Genomic DNA, 23,081 nt, shown 5'->3' with positions numbered 1-23,081 from the left:
CTTCAGAGACCTAACACTAGTGTCACCTCCTGCTGGTGATAATGGCACAATATAGATTCTCTGCTGGGGGTATGCATTTTATATGTGCAGCTTAACTCTGCACTGCAAAAGGAATGCAACAGTTTGCCTTACTTTTAAGTGAAGCAAACTGTTGCGTTGTCACAGGAATGTGCATGTAATAATTTGTTTATTTAGAAAATATATGAAATGTTTGTACTTATTTCTGATCTTGAGAGTTTAACTGTAGCTGTGAGAACACAGAACACACCAGCGATCAAATTAATTTCCCTTTGATCTGCTGAGGTTGCAGACAAACGGAGACAAAGGGAGTTCAATTCAGTTTTATTTATATAGTGCCAAATCGCAACAACAGTTTCCTCAAGGGGCTTTATATCGTAAGGTAAACACCTTACAATAATACAAAGAAAATAGAAAAACCCTAACAATCCTATAACCCCCTTATAAGCAAGTGTTTTGGCAACAGTTGGAAGAAAAAAATCCCTTTTAACAGGAAGAAACCTCCAACAGAACTAGTCTCATGGATGGACGGCCATCACCATGTTGTGAGGGGAGGAAAACTGGACGAAAGACAGCCAGTGTCATTGTGGATATAGAGAAAGACTAGTGCAGAACATGTATGAGAACAGTGAAACACTGGTGAGGTGTGCAGTAGGAGTGACCGGTGGGTTTCAGGTCAGTTCAGGGTGGAGACTGGATTACATTTGTTTGAAGGACAAAGTTAGAGTGGCATGGCTGAGATAGTTTTAACAGAAGAGCAGAAAAAGTCCAGAAGTGCATAAAAGGCATGGTAGATATACTGGATAAATGAGAATATAAAAGAAGAAGACTGAAAATTAATACAGAATGTTCACTGCAAGGTGCAAGCCATTCATAAACCTCAAGAATAGAAAGGCGAGACTGGACTTTGCTAAAAAGAAACAACAACAACAAATCTAAAAAAAAAAGCCAGTTCGAGAAAAACATTCTTTGGACAGATGAAACCAAGATCAACGTCTACCAGAACAGTGGCAAAAAACCTACACTCACATACAGACTCTATACTCAGACCAAGTCCTTTGCACTACTTCCTAACTGTACCTGTCAGATGCACTTGTACTCATGTCATAATTTTGTTGTACATGAACAATCACAATAAAGGGCTATTTTATTTTTTCAAGTTGAGCAGATTGAGCTGTACATTGTTTGCTAACAAAGGCAGTTAATGAGCTAACTGGATGTCAATCGTATCTCTCTCGCCTGTATACAGTATACAGTATACAATAGAGAATAATTAGTTCATTGTTTCATATCTGAGAATCCTTTTTCTGTCCCACTTCTTTCCTGAATAGTTTAGAAAAGTAAAGTTATTAAGAAGAGTAAGAAGTAAGAAAAACAACAACATGTTCAAGATTTCATGACCACATTAAGCAAAGTATCCCCAGAGAAACACGTTAACAACCAGCAGTAGCAGGGCGTTAACATCGCAGACTATTCTCCAGAGTGACTTCTCCTGGAGGAAGTTTCGTTCACTGCTTTGAATCACTGGAGCTGCCGACTCGGAGCGTGAACTAGACAAACCACAAAGCCACAGAACAACTTTCTTCCAAGTGGATTCTTGCAATCGGTCAGACTCTGAGCTGAGGTTAGAGTCCACTTGGTCAGAGGTGATCTGAAGACTTGAGAGATCCATCCGCCGTTCAAGACTATGTCTGGACCACCAGGTCAGCCTATGCAGCTACACATGAAAAGAGACGACGAATGAAAAACAATTATTACAGATTACCAATGATCAAATACATGAATGATTTCAATTTAATTATACATAGTACAATTCAATTTGGTTTGGCTTTCTCTCTTAGGACAAAACAATACAAGTAAAAAACCAAAACAACTTAAACTTATTTAAATTTAAGAGATAAAAATAAAGTTAGTAGCAAACTTAAGCAGAATCAACAGAGAAGTAAAATAGCAGCATTATACACGACTGTATAAGGTTGTGTCGAGCCAATTATGTTTTGTTTGTACTGAAATGTCTGAGTATTTCTGTGCCATCTTTACAGTGGTAGTGTAGTGGAAGCTACCACTCTAGATGGAAACAATGAACTGTTTGCCAGATGGAAGCGGTTCAAACTGAGAATATCCCAGGAGTGTACTGTCTTTGCTGATACCGTCAGCCTCCTTGACTCCATCCCAGTAATGCACTTTGCTGTCTGCACCACTCTGTGCAGCTCTTTCGTTTCACCAGCAGAACAGCTGGCATACCACACTGTTGCATGAGTCATCAGTATATACTCCCGTAGAACTTCAGCACGAGCTTCTGGCCTCCTTCAACTTTCTAGGAAAGAAGATTCTCTTGTAAACCAAGTCAGCTGTGTAGAGAAGGTGACTCCCAGCTACTTACGGTTCTCCACAATGGCCACTATTTCACCAGAGATGTAGTTTCTTGACCCTCGACCTCCTGAAGTCAATCCCCTTGATTTTGATGTGTTCAAGATTAGATCATTTTCCTTACACCACTTAGTTGGCTACTCCCCAACCTCACTATATGCTCATGCTCACTACACATGAGCACTTTTTTCTATGCTCTTTCTACACGAGTGCTTTCTATTTAACATTCACACATACTGGAGAGCAACTTAGGGTTAATATCTTGTCCAAGGATATTTGACCAGCTGCTTTGTGGATGTTGATGCCTTTTAACACAGTCCTCATCTGATGCTGTTGAAGGACAAGTGTGTATTGTCTACTTGGCTAAATGACCAGTCATTCCCCTCCTCTCCTGGTGTCAAAACAGGGAAAGAACCTGTTCAAGATATCAAGCAGTGTAGCATCGTCATCATCTGGCAGCATTCTGATGGTCTTGTAGTCCACCAGTACCTTAAAGCTCTTCGACATACCGCTGGGATTGTCATTTTCTATGGTTTGCTTTGCTTCCCTGATGCTTCTCTGGAGTTTCTCCTGTGCTGTAGGTTCGTCTGTCCCCTGTCCTGAAGGCTGCATGCCTTTTTTTAAGTAGAGCCCTAAAATTACTGTTCAACCATGGCTTTTCAATGAGGAAATAGATTTATTGTTCTTTTTGTTGTATTGTTTTCAGTACAAAACTCTATGTACCCCTAAACTGAACAGACACAGTTTTCCACATAACTCTCACCTGCAAACAATTCCCAGTTTCTTTGATCAAAATAGTCTTGCGCTGTTTTGACTGCAGTTCTTTCAATGCGCACCCACAGTGTATACATTGGGATCAGAATGAGAGGGATATGATCTGATAGTCCGAGGTGCACAGGTGTATGCGCCTTATATACTGTCAGTGTATTTGTATAGACCTAATCAAGTATTTTTTTCAGGTCTGTATGTTTAAAGTAACCCATGATGATTCCAGTGATGAACAATAATAATAATGGATTGGATTTATATAGCGCTTTTCAAGGCACCCAAAGCGCTTTACAATGCCACTATTCATTCACTCTCACATTCACACACTGGTGGAGGCAAACTACGGTTGTAGCCACAGCTGCCCTGGGGCAGACTGACAGAAGCGAGGCTGCTATATCGCACCCTCTGGCCAACACCAGTAGGCAGTAGGGTAAAGTGTCTTGCCCAAGGACACAACGACCAGGACAGAGAGCCCAGGGATCGAACCGGCGACCTTCCGGTTACAGATGCGATTCCCAACCCCCTGAGCCACGGTCGCCCCAGCCTTAAATGTATTAAAATCTCGCAACTTCAATTTCTGTAGATTAAGAATCCTCAAGGGTTCAATAGTTCATACAGATGAAAGCAAGATTATCTGTTTTGGTGACCCCTAAAGGAAGCAGTCAAAAGAAGGTTGAAATCCACATAATCAAAATGAATTTCTTAACTGCAACTTGGTTACACTTTCCCTTTGCATTTCTTTCTTTCGTTTGTTTTGCAACAGGAATCATATGTTATATGAACCCTGGATATTGTTCAGTAGACACCTTCTGATTACCACTCCAGAGATCAGAATATAAATAAAATATCATAATATAAGGAATTTTCCTTACATTTTCTTTAGGTATTGGGGCAGTGGCCAGGCTTACAGCAATAATGATGAGGCATGTGAGAGCCAACAGGATGAGAGCAAAGTACAAGTAGTGGACATCAGCTAGGACTGCAGGCCGGTGATCAGGCTGACCACAGGAAGGAGGTGAATAGGAGAACTCCAGAACCATTCGGATCAGTCCTATCACTAGTCCAGCCATCAGACCCCAGAATGCACCCTGAGACAGAGGACATACACAACGCGTTAGATGCTGAATAATTTGGAACTGGCAAAGAAAAAAAAAAACCCCAAGTTATTAAGGTTTCTGCTTGTTTTTAAAATTGTGTTTACATATCTATTATTTTCTTTTAAATTCTCTGTCAAAGTGATTTCATACTGCTTTAGTAATGTTGAAGATTTGAGAGGCCCAGTCAACGACTGGTGGTGTTCTATTGTGTATTTTTCTATCCAGTATGTTTTCACTGTATTGGCTGTATTTTTGGGGTCATTGTCATGCTGAAAAATGAAGCTGCTGTTAATCAGATACTTTCAAAAATCTCGAACACCACTGGCTGAAATGCAGCTCCCAGCCATGGCCCGAACCTTGGTATCATCGTAACAGCGTCAGGAAACTTCAACAGTGACTGCACTAAAAAAACGAAAGAGCTCTAAATGAAATTAAGAGGAGACAGGACATATCTCTATATATCAACTTGCAAGAATCTCAAGACTAGGGAATGGCACACACACACACACACACACACACACACACTGGAGAGTAGTCTGAGGATGGATTTGCACATGAAAGCCATCCTACACGTCCTCTTCCAATCACAAGATTAGGATAGATAAGATTAGAAAATGAGTACATCAAATGTTTAGCAGTTTGGAGACAAAGCTAGAGTTGAGATATGTAGAGTTGGAATAGTGGATATGTTGGATAAAGGATGCTGAATATGGAGCTGCCAGGCAGGAGGAAAAGAGGAAGACTTCAGAGGACATTTGTGAATGTAGTGAAGGTGTCAGTTGGTTTAACATAAGAGGATGCAAGGGATAGAATGACACAGGGACCAATACAATTGAATTGGATTGAATCTGAAGAGGCAGACATACCTGCTCGTTGGCTCGTGGCCAAAAGATAGCCATTAGGAATAGAGCAGTAATGGGAGGTGCTAAAAAGCTGGTCACTGACTGAATATAGTCAAACAGCTGTCCACTATTGGCTGTCTGGACAACAGGAATCCACAGCAGACTAAGACACACCAAGACGAGGATGAACACCCTGAAAACACACGCATTATTGTTATTATCCATCCATTTATTGTCTACTTCTTATCCTTATCAGGGTCATGGAGGGCTGGAGCCTATCCCAGCTACTATAGGACGAGCAGCGTGGTATACCTTGGACATATTGCCAGTCTGGTGCAGGGCTAACACAGAGAGACAAACAACCATTTGACTTCCATTCACACCAAAGGGCAACTTAAAATTTTCGATTAACCTAGCCCCACCAATGACTGTAGAAAAGATGGAAGATATAGATAAGATAGTCAAGATTTCCTGTTTGCAGGAGCTGCCATGCTGCACTTTTGGAGCCAGAGTCGGCGCAGTACACTTTTTTACATAGTCTGACTCCTTCAGCTCTGCTGCTAAAACTGTGACTGACAGTTCATTAAATCAACAGAAAATACAACCACATCACTACAATTAACAAGACACATCTTAACATCTTATAGTTCTATAGAACATCTAACGTCACTCTGTAATCCCTTTTGTTAATTCGTTGCTAGTTAAGTAGCGATGCTACGCACCTGTGTTACTTTTGGAGTCTATATGTTTAAATGATTCCTTAGTTTTCTTTTTTTAATCCTATTTTAGTCCGACTCCACAGGGGCCCAGAGTTACTATTAATAGCACAATTATCTAGAAATCAAATGTTGTCCTTTGAAATTTTAACTGATGATAATATAAAAATGAAGATTTAAACCGTTTCAGATCCATTGCATACTCAGAGCACTCTACAGCGGAAACATGAAAACTTAACTTAAACTCCTTAAAGATGAGGGAAGAGATGGGAACTGGAGAGGTCTCAGGGTCACCAGCTGATACAGTTGCCAAAGGTACAACGAGCGGTTTTGCAACATCTGAGGAAATGTCATCTCTGCTGTGGTACATGGGTTTGTTGCTTCCAGTCAGGGGTCTTTAACCTCATAATCAGGTTCACATGCCTTCTTTTTGACCACCTAAGGTCCTGAGAAACGAGCCTTCTTGCCAGGTGACATTAAGGACTAGGACACCGCTGCTAGGACACTGCTGTCTTATCATACCGATGTTACATTGAGGCCTGGGCAGATGATAGGGCCTGCAACTAAAAGGGCTGTGTGCAAGTGTTATCTAAACTTTGAAACATAATCCAGAACATCAGTTTTGATTATGCCCCCAGACTGTGTCCAAAAAGTGATTCCTGTATGGCAAACACAACCATTGGCACTTCCTCATCCAAGTATTTACTTGTGTTTAAGCAGTATTTCTGTAACTTTGATCCAAGGGTTTGGTGCCACTGCTCTAGAGCTCCTTGATACTGAGAATGATAAGCATTAGCCACTATATGTTTGATTCCTGAGCTCCAAAAGGTAGTAAAAAACTTTGTTAAGGTATTAATGACCAGAGGTGCGGAAATCCTCCTGAGTGGACCAGCTTCTGGGAAACGTGTAGCAGCACACTTTAACATTAGCAGAAATTGATGTCCAGTTTTGTCTTTAGGCAATGGGCCCACACAGTCCACGATCACACATTCAAATGGTTCACTCACAGCTGGGATCAGGTGAAGAAGAGCAGAAAAAACACAGTTTTTTGGTCTTCATACATGTGGAAGTGGGCGGAGTCTTGGTGATTGCACCACTTCCCTGAATGCACTCACGTAACAAACTTACCCAAAACAAATACCATGCTTACTAAACAAAAGATCACGACCAGATGCCATCAACGAGAACATTACCCCAACATGCAAACTTCCCTAGATCCTACCTTATCCACATTTCACCTGTCTATGTCTATGTGCAGGATTACATAAAAAAGAATAAAGTAAAACAAAAAAGCAGCATGATTGGAATACCACATTTAATACTCTCTAGGTCATTTTGAAAATCTGGTGATGCTGTTTGGTCTTACTAATGCCCCTGCTGTCTTTCAGGCACTGGTAAATGATGTTCGCAGAGATTTTCTGAATATTTTCGTCTATCTTGATAACATACTCATATTCTCCAAATTCCTTCAGGAGCATCAAGTTCACATTCGTGCAGTCCTCCAACATCTCTTGGAAAACAGGATATATATCAAGGCTGAGAAATGTGGATTTTACTAAACATCTGTTTCATTCCTCGGATACATTCTGGCAGGAGATGAAGACTGACCCAGCAAAGGTTCAATCAGTTAAGGAGTGGCCAACACCTACCTAACATAAATATCTTCAACAGTTTCTCGGCTTTTCCAACTTCTATCACCACTTCAACTGCAACTGTAGTCAGGTAGCAGCACCTCTTACACAGCTCACATCCACTGAAGTCCCGTTCATCTGGTCCCCTGAGGCTGAAGCCGCCTTCACCAAATTGAAGTATCTGTTTACATCAGCACCAGTCCTAATTCACCTAGACACTAAACCATTCATAGTTGAGGTTGACATCTCTGAGATTGCAACTATACTTCTGCCCACCTGTAAGATTGGTTACATTACCTGGGATGTGGAGGAGGCCATTAGCCAAGCTCTTGTGTCAGAGCCAGATCCAAGCTCGAGACCAGCTAATCATCGTTACATTGGGTGATTCTGGACTGTATCCACACCACCTGGTTTTCCTGTCCTGGAGAGGTACGACCACTTCATTACTTAAAAGACATTTCTGTTGGGAGATTTTAGATAAGGATGTCCGGGATTATTCGGCCGCATGCACCATCTTTGCACGGAACAAAAATAAAACTCAACGTCCTTCAGTTCGGCTTCAACCAATCGTCCATTCCCAGTCAGCCTTGATCCCACATTGCTTTAGGTTTTGTTAGCGGCCTGCCTGTTTCCTCCAGGAAGTCGACCATTTTGACTGTTGTTGACAGGTTCTCCAAATCCGAGCACTTCATCGCCCTAAAAAGACTTCCCACAGCATCCCAGACGGCTAACATCCTGGTGGATCATGTGTTTAGCCTGTACGACATCCTGACTGAGATCGTGTCAGACAGAGGACCACAGTTCACCTCCCAGGTTTCGAAAACATTCTGTTCAGCCCTTGGAGCCAAACCCAGTCTGGCTCTGGTTAATACTACTGTAATGGTCCAGGTGAGTCGTCTGGATTTTTCCATGGTGTCCCTGTGTGTCCTCCTCTGGGCAGAGCCATGGTGAGTACATCTGCTACTTGCACCTGTTGGAGATCCAGGCTAACCTAAGGCAGTATTTAAGACCAGCCCCGACATCTGGTCTTCGCCAGTTCGTAGACTAACCACATGTTAGTGGCAGGACGCCTTTATCTCTAGTGCTTAGTTCTTTGTAAACTTACCTTGTTCTCTTGTGCCCTTATAGCCTCTTGGATCACCTCTTCCATTGACTGCAGAACGCATACCCCCCTGGACGTTGGTCACCTTCTCTAGGACTCCACTCACAGCCTCTCTCACACAGACTCACTATTCACCACCTGCCTGCTCTCTTACATTCATAGCTCTGCATCTCTGGGTCATTCAGGTTGGACTCACTCCACTCCACTTTATCGGACACTCACCCAGCCAACACTACCTCCCCCACTGCCACTGCCACTCCACTAGTCAAGTAAGCCATAGACTCCATCTGTTTCACCATCCCCCACGTCTAGATTCCACACCAAACATTCATTCCCTGTGCCTTAGTTTTACACTCTGTCGCTCAATAAAATTTGTGAGAACATCTTACTTTTGCTTCCTGTATTTGAATCTGTTTGTAGGTCCACATACCAATTCTGACATCTGGGCTCTTCAACCTCATGTTACTAATTTGCTCAATTGAAAACTGTATTTAGGGTAAGTATAGCTTTGGTATTAATGTTGTAGAACATCTGAGTTTTGTATTGGTTTTCCAAAGCATATAAGGTATTCTTGTCAATCTTACCTTCCAACTATCATAAGTTCCAACTCAGAAGCTTTAGGCCTGGCTTTGTGGTAGAGGTCCAGTGTAAACAGAGTAGAGCTGCTATTAAAAATGGAAGTCAGGGATGACATAAGAGCAGCTAACATCACTGCCAACATCAGACCACGAAGTCCTGTGAAGAAGAAAAAAATGATGGCACATCCTTTTATAAAATCTGCTTATTGTCAGTTGTTGCCATGGAAGAAGAACATAGATTTTTATAAACTCTCTTAATGCATGTGTTTATCTCTGAGAACATCAAGGCATCAAGATCTGTTCTGGATTATCTCAGTAAAGAGCCATCAGCCATATTGTTCTGTAAACCTTGACTGCAAATCTGTAAAAGACTGTCTATTACTGACAGGGTGAGGAAACTGTCTTCCTGTTGTGCCATCTTCTTGGGATGTGGCCTGTAGCTGACATCGCCCGTTACATGAAACTTGGCCTTCAATTTAGAGATGGTTCTGGGGGCTCATTCCAAATAATGAAGAGCATGCAGGTGACTGCTGATGTGATTTGGTGCTATTTAAAAAGAATTGAAATAAATCGAATTGAACTTGGTTCTATGGAAGACCAGCTCCAGGTTGGTACGGTCCCTATTGAGATTAGTCAAATGTGGCATGCTTGGAGGAGGCACTAACTGAGTGCTGTAGCAGGGTCCCTGCTTACAGTTGCTTTTAATTAGGCACCAGTCGCACACCTGATTGTCAGCATCTTGGGTACCAGAAGCTCAAAAGAAGAGTCAATAGCAGAATAAGCTGTTTAGTATTGACAGAGAAGATTGGGTTTGATTCTACTGCTCAATCCATAAATACATTCTCCCTACAATTGTGGCACCATTTAAGGGGAAATAAACACAATTTCAACAGTTTAAGATTTCTTGCCAAGAGGCATTGTTAAAACACAGATATAACTGAGCAAACAAAAATGTTCTTACTTCTTGTGCCATACATAGATAGATAGGTGTGTGTGTGTGTGCGTGTGTGTGTGTTACTATACTTGTGGGGACCAACAGTCACTTGTGAGGAAAGTGCCTGTCCTCACGGTTTTGAAATTTTAAAATATGTTCTTAGTGTCAGGGTTACTATTAGGTTATGGTAAGGTTTAGGCTAAGGGTTAGGGTTAAGCATTCCTTTTTGATAGTTAGAGTTAGGGTAAGCAGGTAGGGAAAGCATTATGTCAGTTTGATTTTTAGATGTCTTCACTAAGATATCAAAATGAGTGTGTGTGTATGTGTGTGTCTTACCCACAGGCATTAGCTCTATTACTAGTTTAGGGTAAGCAATGTTAGAGCAACCAACTGAAGCACCACACACACTTTGACAGATATCTGGATCCACACAACCAACCTCATCTACAAATAAAGAAGAAAACAAAGGTGGGGCTGAAACAAATAACAATTTAGTTTATATTAAATGAGACAAAACACCACAGATGTGTTACCTACAATTACCCACTCCATTAACATGAATTGAAAGTGTCAACAAACGTAAAAATGTGATAATTTTTCCAACGTAAAGTTAAGTGGAGACCTGCTTAGAATGGTGTCATAGTGTAGGTTTGTTGAAAAAGGAGTTGCAAACAATCTCTTTAAACCAATAATAACAATAATAAGAGATGCATCATCTGTTATAATATATATAATAATATCAAGGTAATCAAAATGGTATTATATAAGTATGCATATAAAACAATATTAAAAAACATGTCATATAACATTCCCACTTTGAGAGGTATACTACTGACTTGGGAATAGTGCTTGACTTATCATTCCTGGCATCACAACGAAGAACATAGGGAGCAGTTTGAGATAGCCACCCAACACGCTGCCTGCTTTAGCATGAGACAAAGATTTGGCTGACAGAGACCTTTGGACTATAACCTGAAGAAAAAACACACACCAGCATAAACATATAATCATTTTTATCCATCATTGCATTACACATTTTGTACTTTTGTAATGTTCAACTTTACATTTGCAAACCTTCTATATTATTTATACACAATAAGTAACACAAATATAAGTAATAGTAATAAATACTGTATTAAAATATGCAAGTGTGTGTGCACACAGATTCTAGTTTTAATGATAATAGTAGAGAACTAAACACTCAAAAATGTGATTACACTTCTACAGTCAGTGCGTGCAAACCTCACAAATGCATCAGGTCTCATAAAGCTGGTAACATTAGCAAGCTGTTGAAAAGTTTAGTGAAAGTCTATCACATTCAGAAGGGGAAATGTGATTTTCAGCTGCCTAGCTTGTGGGTTATCTGTCATTGCCCAGTTATATAAGGCTAGTAGAGAACACAGACATGATTATATGAATCAGTTCTCATTTTTATTAATGTTGGTTAATGATTAAGAGTAACTATTGGCAAGCTGGCCTTTACAGGTGTATGCATCCCTGTATCTTAACTGTAGTTCAGATAATGTACTTTTGTATATTCTTGTTGTGTTTTGTTTTTCGTTATAGCATTTTCTGAAATGTTGCTGTGGTTTCTGGTTTGTGAAGTGTCAACACTGTCTCAAAAATGACATTACAATACAGTTAAACACTGTTAATTGTATTGACCAATAATTCTTGTCATAGTCTTTGTAGATGATCTTTTTTCCCTGACATAAACAAAATGATAACTGAACAAAAACTAATGGACAATGACACTTGACACAAGTGATAGTCTCAAAAAACGGATAACAAATAACTTTTTGAGTCTAAAAAATATGTTTGAATTCAAATAAGTAATGCAATTCACCGAAATTTTTAATGTTAAAAAAGGGAGGGGGTGTTTCATATTTAGTGTTGTAACACAGGGACAAAATGACTGTGATCCTCTCTCTCTCATTGTCTACATCAGCTCGTCAAAGTACTCCTTCTTCCTCAAAAAACTCTGTTCACTTGTTTCCATCTCTATCCTTAATTAATGAAACCGTTTACATGTCTGCTCCAGCTCAGTCTCTTTGGCTACCCAACGGATACAAGTCCTTTCCTTCTTCCTTAGTATCACATACAACTCCTTATAAGCATTTCTCTGTGCGGTATGCCGAATTTCCCAGTACTCATGTCTACTTTCTTCATCTGCCTATCCAACTTTTTCTTTGGTAACTTCTTCCTTTGAATACTTTGCTTTACTTCCTCATTCCACCACCAAGTCTCCTTGTACTCTTTCCTCTGCCTACACCCCACTCAGTAAATAAACCCCTCAAAAGTTGTTAAAACATAACCAGATGATGCTCGCCTCCAGCTAGTTTTTCCTAACCCAAAACTTTGGAAGACGAGTGAAGTACAGGCAAAGATTTCCTCACAAACCAGCCTGAATCTATACTCAGAGCAAGTCTTTTCTTTGCACCACTTTTGAGCACTTTGCAATTATTTTGTTCTCTAATGTGTGCCTTTCTCTTATTTCTTTTTATAGATTTCTCTTCTTTTGTATATATATATCCCTCTTGATGATATATATTTACTATTTGCTATTTATTCCTCCTGTCTACTATTTATATTCTATTGTGGTGCAGTTGGTGTGGAGCACCCACAATTTTCTTGTACATGTACAATGACAATAAAGGGCTATTCTATTCTATAGTCCCTGAATTTATAGTTTCTACTCTCACTTCCACATCTGTGACTTTTCTTTACTCATGCTGCCTCTTCCACTTCACCTCTTTCTTTTGGCCAACAGTAGCACAGTTTCCACTGGCACCCTGTTGGCGGACATTGTTAACCTGGGCCACAACCAATCCAGCATAGAAATTTCATTATAGATGATCTGCGTGTTTTATTTGACCATGTTTTTATGCCTAATGCCCTTCTTGATCCAACTGTTCCCATTTATCTGAGCTTGGGACTGGCATTAAGAGTACACTGACTTGTTAGAAATTAAAACTGTTAAAACTGAGGTTGCCCTAAATATCTTAGCAGCATATCTCTAACTAGAGATATGCTGCTCTAGAGACTCTGGATGGCATTACCTTGGCTATAGCAGGTAATACTCATTTTTGACCAAGTATGCAAATGCTGCCTTTTGTCATTTACATTCAAACCTGAGAAGGAAGAATGTTATAAAGAGTTCAAGGTGTGTTTTGAGGAATTAAAATCAGTTGCATTATTTATTTGTATTGGGACATATTTTTTAGACTCACAAAGACGAATGTTATCAGTTTTTGAGACCGCCACCTCCAGGATCATTCCCACAGCAGTGTGCCGCTACAATAACATTACTACACCATGCTGAATTTTAGTGTAGATCAAATCACCTGATCTGTGCACCAGACCCATGTAGCCAGTACGGTGAGCCCAAACAGTAGACCTGGCCAGGGTAAATCCCCTGTTACAGGGTCTCTGAACATGTGGAAAGCATCACTACGGGGTAAGTGGCAGGTGGTGTTGGGAACAGTCACATTGGGAATACTTGACATGTAACGATCCATAAGGCCCTCATACCAGCCCACCTTGGAGAATGCTGGAAAATGTACAATGACTTTTACAATTTTATAACTTCACTTATTAACTAATAAATATTATGACATGTAGATGTGGAAGCCTTCAGTGAGGATAATTGGATGCAAAGAAACAGTTTTCTATTTTTTGATTGATACTTAACTTGAAACATTTCGGCCAATAACACCTTTTAATCCAAACTTTCAGTACTATGTAAGTCATGTAATTAAGAACCCATGATTGTGTTTGTGTATCTGTATAAGTCTGTGTACCATACCTATGAACATTAAGGCAAAAGCTCCTCCAACCATGATCAAAGTCTGGAGAGCATCAGTGTAGATCACAGCTGCCAAACCACCTACATAAATACAGATTTTTATATTATTGTCAGATTGTCTGTGTTAGGGTAATAGTGTTATTTAGACCGTTTTCAACATAAATAATTGAACAAATTCTTATTTCAAAAACAGTTGAACTAGGTGAGTGTGGCGGGGTGTGGTTTGTGGCGTGGCTGTGGGGGAGGCTGACACACCTGAGCTCGATCAGCTCATCACCCTATGTCAAATGTGCCAGGACCTGAGGTTGATGTTGCTGTTGTTGTTGTCGTGTGGCTGTAGCTGAAATGCTGCAGCCAATTGTTGGGAGAGCAGCAACCAGGAATAAAGAAGTGTGTAAAGAGCAAAATATGTGGTCGGGTCCATCATTCCTGTCACAGTGAGTTACTAAATACAAACTGCACTCTGAGCACTGAACAAACATGGTAACATTTTCATTTTCCTTAAAATCATAATTACAGACACTTTGAAAAACAGTAGATGACAATGTTTTATCGTCACCCCTTGTTGACTTTAAGTTAGCATTTAATACAATTGTTCTCCAGCAGCTGGTGAGGAAACTCAGCTCCCTGGGTATCAGCACCCCCATGTGTAACTGGCTGCTGGACTTCCTGAATGTTAGTAACAGAGGGAAACAGCCTCCATCACACCCACCCACACATGCAGTGTCTTGGGGTACAGGTGTGTCACCAAGGTGCAGGGGAGGGATTCCTCCTCTGTCACCTTCTGGCCTCCTGTGCCTCATTTTTATTCCACAACATAGACATCCACATTACTCACACTCTCATAACACATACATATAGGGCCTTGGGGGTGGGCGTGCTATACGGCGTCCAGAGGATGGTCTGTGTATTCAACCTCACCTCTGTTGCCCACCTCTCAATTTAAATGCATGTAGACACTGAGGGTTCTCAGGCCGTGGTGTCACCTGCTGCTCTCTGGCAGCCCCTCCCATGTTTTAAATGCACTTTAGAACAACACGCAGCAACACTACACATGAGAGAGAGGGAGAGGTATGGGGTCTTCACACTCCCGTTCTCTCCGCCATCGGGGCAGGGGGCTGGGGGCTGGGAGGAGGAGTTGGCCATCTGTTTGGGTTCTGGGATGCTGGGCCTCCCTGCTGCTGCAGGACTGTCCCCACCCCAGGGAAAAGGATAACTTCTCCTGGGTCTTGGGGCGGATTGCCCCTCTGGGGGCAATGGTGCCAGGACCTGGGGTATAGAGTATGTTTGGCGAGTGTCAGTGTGTGTACAGTGTCCATTTTTGTTTGTCTCCACGCCTGCGGGATCGTCACTGCAGCCCCCTGTGGCTTCTGCACCGTGGCTGCTGGGTGACCCCACGTCTGCTTTTCCCATGCGCCGGGGTCAGCAAACTACTGGACTGGTTAGGCACAGCTCATTTTTTCACAACACTGAATGTGACCATGGGCTACTGGCATATTGTCTTGTCTGCAGAGTCCAGGAAAAAATAGGCACTTTGCAGCGCCTCATGAACCGAGTACTGCAACCGCACACTTTGTATACTGACGCCTATCTGGAACACATCATCATCCATAGTAACACCTGGGCGGAGCATATTCAGTGGTTGCGGTCCTGGATTTCCTGAGGCAGGTGAAGCACATGGCCAACACAAAGAAGTGTGCGGCTGGACGGAGGGAGGTACAGTATCTGGGGAACCACTTGGGACGTGAGAAACCCCTGCTCTTAACTTCTCCCTCCGTTTTGTGCTGCGGAGCATAGGCCTGAGGGCCATTTTGCCCTAGCAGGAAGGGGGGTTGACTGCCCTGTGGTTTACATCAGGTGGGTATAATATTGTGGAAAAGAAGTGTCTGACGATCCCATGGACAGTCGACTCTCTTCATTACTAACTCCAGAAAGCCCTTTGCTTAGACACTTGGATTAATGCCTCCAGTGTTGTGTTTGGTACTCATCAGCATCATTCCTGCTATAGTATATTATAGTCTTGTGATATTTTGTTGATTAAAAATTGATTAAACCAAAAAGAATTATGATTAAAAAGTTTGACATTTTGGTCAAGAGACTAACTAAATCAAAATTTGCTGGGATACTGGGATACTGCATGTGGGATAAAAAAAAATTGGTTCTCGTCCAGAAAAACCCATCAGATAAAAAACTGATGTAATTTATTTTAAATGATGGCAAACAGTTATGCTGTTGAAAGCTTGCACTGACATAACTTTTAACATTAATACTAAAAACAGTCAAAACGTGTTTGTGTTTTACCTGCCACAGTGTAGACAGCAGTCACCAGCAACAGTATGACTGTAGACAGATACAGATTCCACCCAAATGACACCTGGATAAACAATGCCCCGGAAAAAATGTCTGTCTGGGAAACACACACACACGCACACACAGGTAATGTGGCTACTGTATCATATTAAGATCATTTATGTATTTGAAAAAAAAACCCTCTTACTGATATTTTGGTGAAAATGTAGAGAATAAGTGACAGAACAGACATGTATATGCGTATCCTCTGGCCTCCAAAGCGTTTGGCCAGGTATTCAGGCATTGTTACCACTTCAGCAGAGATGTAAACGGGGATAAATATCCAACCCAGAGCTACCAGAACCCACGATGCCTACAGAAACACACAGAAACACAAAATGTTGCACTGAGCCATTGTCTGTATTGTCAAAAGTAAATATAACAGTTGTTCATGTTTTTCACTTTTGGACATTGCAAAGTTTTAAATAGCATAAATGAAGAAGTACCAAACAAGCGTCTACTGGGAGTTTTCGCCCTATTTACATAGCATATCTAAATCTTTAGTCTTGCAGTGATCCAGCTCGGACAGTCGCATATTTAGATAATTGAATACAACCTGTTCATAGTCAACTAGTGTTAACTGATTTAACAGATTTTGGTGTAAAAAGAAACCCCAAAACATATAATGTTACAACCAACACAATGAAGATGTAGAAATACTCAGAGCAACTCTTAAAAGTTGCATTGAAACCGAAAGCAATAGTTAAATGAATAATTTCTGTGGTGCATGTACACATAGTTTTTCATTGTTGTTCTGTCTTATATCAAGGCTGGACTACTATAATTCCCTGTAATCATGTTGTCCTAAATGTTTTCTGAAAACCCTTCAGTTGATCCAAAATACTTAACTGAGAATACTTCCAGGGACAAGAAGGAAAAAAAATCATATTTCTCCCATATTAGCTTCATTGCCACCCGATTGAATCACAAACTGATTATGAAATGATTGTCCTTACAAAGAAACTACTGAATGATCATGTTGTTATTTTAAATCCTGCATGCAGTGCCCAACAGGGTGTCTGAGTGTGTGTGCGCATCTCTTACGTTCCATTCAAATCCCCCAACAGCGATTCCTCCAGCTGCTCCTGTCCCTGCTAGACCAATAAATAAACCACTGCCAACATTACTGGACATCAGAGAGGCTCCAATCTGTAGTGGAACAGAGATAATAGACAATAACAACAAAAGCTTTTAGAATACTTACTTAAAATACTTACAACTACATAATAACATTTTTAAATGACAGCCTGTGACTGCACTTTAGTCATATTTAGTTTATACAGAAAATCAACACAATTCCTACCATAACTTGAAATATCAAATGTTATAATTTAGTATTTCTCATTCTTATTTTAGTTTTAACAAAGTTTTGTCTTCAGTCAGTCTCCAGGGTGGATGTCAAGAGATTTATTCTAAAAGACACTTCTTCAGCTGAGAGTCAGAGAGTGGAGACACACATGCTGCAGTTTTTACTTGCAAGGGCGGTCACAGAGCGCTCACATCGGAGTGGGGGCCCTGTGAAGTGCGCTCTGTTACCGCTCTGGTCTTTATTTATATACAAAAGTAGGTGCATTCGTTTATCACATTGGAATGTGGATGTGTATATGTGTGTGTGCCAGGAGAGGCTTCTCTACCTGGCACGAAGTGAAACTGCTCATTAAGCTCTTATCTAGCACTAATAGGTACTGCTCCTTCCCTGCATGATAACGGGTAACTAAAAACAGTCTGAGTTATAAAGAGGTCCTCATGCAGTATTCTATCATATGCAAACTTATTTTATTAAAAGTCTATACTGACTACTAAGAACAATTTTCTATTGACAGTGGGTTTTACAGATGAGGATTGGGGCCACTGGAAAAAAAAGTCGGGATGTCTTTTTTTTTTTCAGAATTCTGAGAAAAAAGTCAGAAATCTGACATCCCTTTTTTTCAGTGGCCCCAATCCTCTTCCATAGGATTTCCAGTTTTCTAGTTATATATTTAAATTCATGTTGTAAATTTTCATTTTGTATATTGTTTATTTTTTGGTTTTGTTTAGATTCCAAGTCTTTACCGTGTTGCAGTGGATTCAGGGGCAGTGTCATTGAGACTGGCAGCGCTTTTCTCGGGCCAAGAGGAGAGGAGAGCTAAGCTGGAGACATGATGACTGCAAACAAACCAGGCCCTACAGCTTTTAAACCAGAATGAATTTGTATTACTTTTATATATCTTATCATTTACTCAAATCTTCTAATGTTATGATTCTTTTTCTTAACTTTTATCATGTCTCCCTATGTTTTTATTTCTTTTGCTTATCTTAATTGTACAGCACCTTGGTCAACAGTTGTTGTTTTAAATGTGCTATACAAATAAATTTGACTTTGACTTAAGTCTGTTGTTTATTGTAAATAGAAAGTCCCTTGCATTAGAACATTGGCTGTGTGTGTGTCGTACAGGGTCCTCATAGCACAGGCGTGTGACAATCGATTTGAAATCAAGAGCTTTATATGATGCACAACAGTCAATCGTTTGTTACTCACAGGCCACCAAGTCACTGAACGACCAGCCAAGAAGTACCCCCCAACAGTGCTACGATTGACACGCATTGATGACTATAGCAAGGACAAAAGAAAAGATTAGAATAATACAGTTTTAAAACAACACCAAAGATTGATCTGGTGCAAAATATAGTAAATACATTTACAATCATGATGCACATTTCTACATCAGAAAACTCAATTAGCTGGGTCAAAAAAAATCTGTTTATTTTTTGCAAGGATGAACTCTCTGTAGAACATCCAAGAATCATTTTCTAGTAAATGGAGAAATGCACTCATAATGACTATAGTTAATTAAACACGTAGAAAAAAACATGTAAAAATAATTTTATTTTTCTATATAAACATGTTTAGCAGGGACTTGTACAGAACTTTCTTGTATGTTTTACACATAAAGGAACAAACAAATCAAGCTTAAATTAGCTTTGGTATAAACTGTTTAGTGATTCAAATGTAAATATGAAATTAGTTTAGTCTCTTCTTACCCAGATTCCAACCACCATGACAATTATAAAGTAGACAACAACAATAGCAATGTCAGCAGCACCCATAGTGAGAGCTGTGCTGGGAGCCGCAGTGGTGGGCAGGGGGCTGCCATCTGAATATAAAATAGACAACAGAACCCCTGTGTGGTGAGTAAAGTAAAAGCAAGTAAAGCAAAATTTTATTTATATAGCACCTATCAAGATAAAAATAAAAGAGTGCTTCACAGAAGCTAAAACATAAAAAGAAAAATTAACCAAAATTAAGTTTAAAAAGACGAGTTTTTAGCTGTTTTTTAAAGAGTCCACAGAGATCAAGCTGGTAGGGAGAGAGTTCCAGAGTCTGGGGGCCACAGTTACAAAAGCTCTGTCACCTTTCATTTTCAGCCTCGTGTGATGGTCAACCAGCAAGCCCTGATCACATGACCTCAGGGGCCTGCTGGGGATGTATGGATGTAAAAGATCACTGATGTATGCCAGTGCTTGTCCATGCAGAGCCCTGAATTACAGAGTCATAATCTTAAATTCTGAATTTAATGGGGAGCCAGTGCAGCTGGGGTGTGACGTGGGAGTACTTGGAGGAATTGGTCAGAAGCCTCGCAGCAGCATTCTGAGGGCTTACTTAGTGAACAAAGAATTACAATAGTCCAAACGAGATAAAACAAATGCATGAATGACAATTTCAAGTTCCGAGTGTGACACAATGGGACTCAGCTTGGTAATGTTTCTTAAATGATAAAAACAGGAGCTGAGTCAAAAGTAACACCAAGATTCCTAATAGAAGATTTGGCAAATGTTGCAAGAGGACCTCATTTTTCCATAACCTTGGGCACAAATTTATCGGGAGCACAAACAAGGACTTCAGTTTGCTCCTCATTAAGTTGAAGAAAGTTATCAGCCATTCAACCGCTAAAGGAGTCTATGCACCTATGCAAAATCTGTAGCTTGGAAACATCTTGGGGCTTAAAGGAGATACCAACCTGGGTAGCATTTCCTTCTTTTAGATAGACAGATCATAACCACTTTAACCAGAATGGATTAGATAAAGTTACATTAATGAAATATAATTTCAGTACATTTGTTTCTTTTGGTTAAATTACGTTATTTACCTGTATGGGCTTTAATTTATTTTTCAGGCCCCTTAATTATGTCACCTTCTCACATCGGAGGAATTTTAGGCCAATGTTCTTTACAGTGTTGTGCTTCAGTTCATTGAGGTTTGTGGGCATTCATTTATGCACAGCTTTCTTAAGATCTTATCATAGCATTTCGAGTTGGGGTCTGGACTTTACCTGGGCCATTGCAATACCTTAATTCTTTCCTTTTGTCAATCTGTGGTGTGGTCTGGGGTGTGGTGTCAAGGGAGGCCTGCCGAGGATGCTCACTTTGCTCTCTAGGGAGGTCCATGTGGTAGCTCTCAGCTTCCCCACGATCATTCCCAGCTGGTGTTGGACTCCACCAGGGCTGCCCTTTGTCACTGATTTGATTCATAATTTTTATGGACAGACTTTCTTGACGGAGCCAGGTGGTGGAAGGCTTACAGTCTGGTTGGCTTAGAATTGCATCTCTGCTTTTTGCAGATGATGTGGTTCTGTTAGCTGCATCAAGTGGTGGCCTTCAGCTTACAACGGAGTGGTTTGCAGCCAAGTGTGAAGCATTGCAATGACACTTAGTGCCTCCAAATCTGAAGCCATGGTCCTCAGCCAGAAAAGACGGGAACTTGAGTATCTTGCAGTCTTGCTCAAAAGTGAGGGGAAAGCAAGAGATTGACAGATGGATTGGGGTGGCGTCTGCAGTGGTGTGGACGCTGTGCCTGTCATGTTGAAGAGAGAGCTGAGCACAAAAGCAAAGCTGTCGTCTGGTGCCTGTGTGTGTGTGTGTTTCCTCTACTCTGACTTCCTCTGATCAAAAGTAAAAGTAAATTTTTAATTGGTAATTGCAAACTGGCCATGTTGTGCTTGTAGATAAAGTCCTATGAGTACACAGAATAAAGTATTTCAGTATTAAATTATGCTATACAAAGGCCTTTTTGTCAGTTTGCAAATCCTTAAAAAACCCAGTCTGACAGCTTTCACTCCTACACAAGTAGATACTCTGTGGTGCTTGAAAGCTTGTGAGCCCTAATAAAAGAATAAATACATAAATAAACAGACGTAAAATACCTGCATTTAAAAAATGAATTAATATGCTTTTTTGAGGGAAATGATATAGTGCAGTCCATTAAGTGGATGAACTGTATGAATCTATGCTTTGACTGTAACCAGTGTGTAAAAATGTTGGTAGATATTATTGAAGAAGTCTCAGTACTTTAGACAGTGTAAATGGTAAAAGTAATCGTTTTGAATCTATTCCACTTTTCTCCAGCTTTCTTTGGTTTCATTGTCCTTATAATAACCCTCGGTCAAAGGTCTTTAAAGAAAAGATTAAACTATTGTGGTGACAGACTGTAGAGGTTGAAAGTAGCTAAATTAACTGTATAAAAAACTCCTGAACTTTAAGTGTCATAAGCTGCTTCTCTGATTTTTGTTGACCATTTCATGCTCTGCAAAGCTGCATACAAAACTATTTTTGTTTCCAATTAAATAAAGCGTTCTGTATATAGAAGAACAAATTTAATTAAAACAAAAAAGCTTTTACCTGTTGTAAAACTGGTAGACATGTTGATTCCACTCTCCCAGACAATGATCACACAACGTTTATTTTAGTTTTTCATATGTATGAATCCTCCGACTGAAAGTTTTGTTTCTCCTTCCTCTGAACCTGACAAAGGTATGTGCATCTGTGCACTCAGTTGGTCAATGATTAATAAGTTCGTTAATGAGACTGTCAAACTCCACTGGTTAGCTATTATATCTTGACAACAGACATACGTATCTGAAGGAAACGGTTTCCAAGGCCTAATCCGTGGATCGACTTCCTTCGAGGCGTGGACGTCTATCAGCAGAGAATGTACCTTCACCTATCAGCAGAGAATGTCCCTTAGTCTGTAACACAGTCAAATATATTCTCAAGCAATATTCAAGCATGCCATTCAGCGTGTTAGTACGAGCTCGGGAGCAGCTTGGGAGAACAAGAAAACAGAGACTGCTTCAGGTTGTCTTCCCAAATTGACTCAACTTTATTCACAAGTACAACAGTTTATATAGAGGGTAAAATTCATGAGACAGCAGATTATCAGTTTAAACCAGTACAGACCAAGATAAGGGAGCGTCTTCCTGCCCTTGGGTGAAGAAGCATCCTTTGTGTAGTTTATTAGTTCAGCTACAATTGTGATTATCTCAGCGACATATTTTCAAGGCACAAAACGAAGAGTTCTTTCATTAGTGAAATCTGAAACAAACCATTTGGCCTCAACAGGAGTCTCCTAAAAGATTAAGAAACTAATGTAGCTGAGGGAGTGATCTCTGTGGTATTTCAACCTTGTACCAGCCTGTGATTCTCACACATCAATTCTTGGGTCAAAGAGAAAAATAACTAAAACAAAGGGGCCTTATTGAATGACAGAGTTTTCCTGTATAATGTCACTATAAAACAATATCCAGTAAATGCTACCATGGTACTAAAATACCTAACAGTTCCCCTCTTTTATTATTTTTAAAAATAATAACTCAAATAGAAAGGAAAAATCACAAATGTAATAACATAATATAAAAACCAAATCATAAAATGTAATAGTTCACAGCCTAATGTTCAATATACACATCAGGAACATCATTGGTAACATCTGGCACATCCTCAGGATCAATTTGTGCTAATTGCAAATACATTGAAGTAGCTGTACTAGTAGCTATACGGGTTATCATTGAGCGTACACAGGGTATCACACAACAGGCAATAATCATCAAAAACAAAA

The 23,081-nt window shown here is 40.2% G+C and overlaps 1 protein-coding gene across 1 annotated transcript; it reads right to left on the bottom strand.

Moving 5' to 3' along the window:
- Window positions 1-326: 326 nt before the first annotated feature.
- On the bottom strand, window positions 327-22,249 carry slc5a9 (solute carrier family 5 member 9). Its single transcript, XM_085437271.1, has 14 exons — window positions 21,866-22,249; window positions 19,232-19,344; window positions 18,729-18,800; window positions 17,255-17,359; window positions 16,359-16,523; window positions 16,163-16,268; window positions 13,862-13,942; window positions 13,401-13,606; window positions 10,893-11,028; window positions 10,393-10,500; window positions 9,129-9,279; window positions 5,120-5,288; window positions 4,029-4,244; window positions 327-1,735 (listed from the first exon to the last, which is right to left on the bottom strand). Exons 1-14 carry the CDS (start codon window positions 21,885-21,887, stop codon window positions 1,424-1,426), a joined length of 1,962 nt encoding a protein of 653 aa, XP_085293397.1. The 5' UTR covers window positions 21,888-22,249; the 3' UTR covers window positions 327-1,423.
- Window positions 22,250-23,081: the final 832 nt, after the last annotated feature.

This window comes from Copadichromis virginalis, linkage group LG17 (assembly GCF_057382275.1).
Source record: "Copadichromis virginalis isolate Kocher_CV1m ecotype Utaka linkage group LG17, C_Virginalis_male_GT1.1, whole genome shotgun sequence".
Classification (NCBI taxonomy): domain Eukaryota; kingdom Metazoa; phylum Chordata; class Actinopteri; order Cichliformes; family Cichlidae; genus Copadichromis; species Copadichromis virginalis.
This window is presented reverse-complemented; position numbering and strand designations above follow the sequence as displayed.

What these genes read in the sequence shown, in the direction of transcription:
- slc5a9 (XM_085437271.1), bottom strand. Translation starts at nt 21,887, where the DNA reads ATGTCTACCAGTTTTACAACAG. An exon ending in GTTCAGTGACTTGGTGGCCT is followed by an intron (nt 17,360 to 18,728) that starts GTGAGTAACAAA and finishes GTTCCACTACAG; the next exon opens with ATTGGAGCCTCTCTGATGTC. An exon ending in CCCCAATACCTAAAGAAAAT is followed by an intron (nt 1,736 to 4,028) that starts GTAAGGAAAATT and finishes TTTCATGTGTAG; the next exon opens with CTGCATAGGCTGACCTGGTG.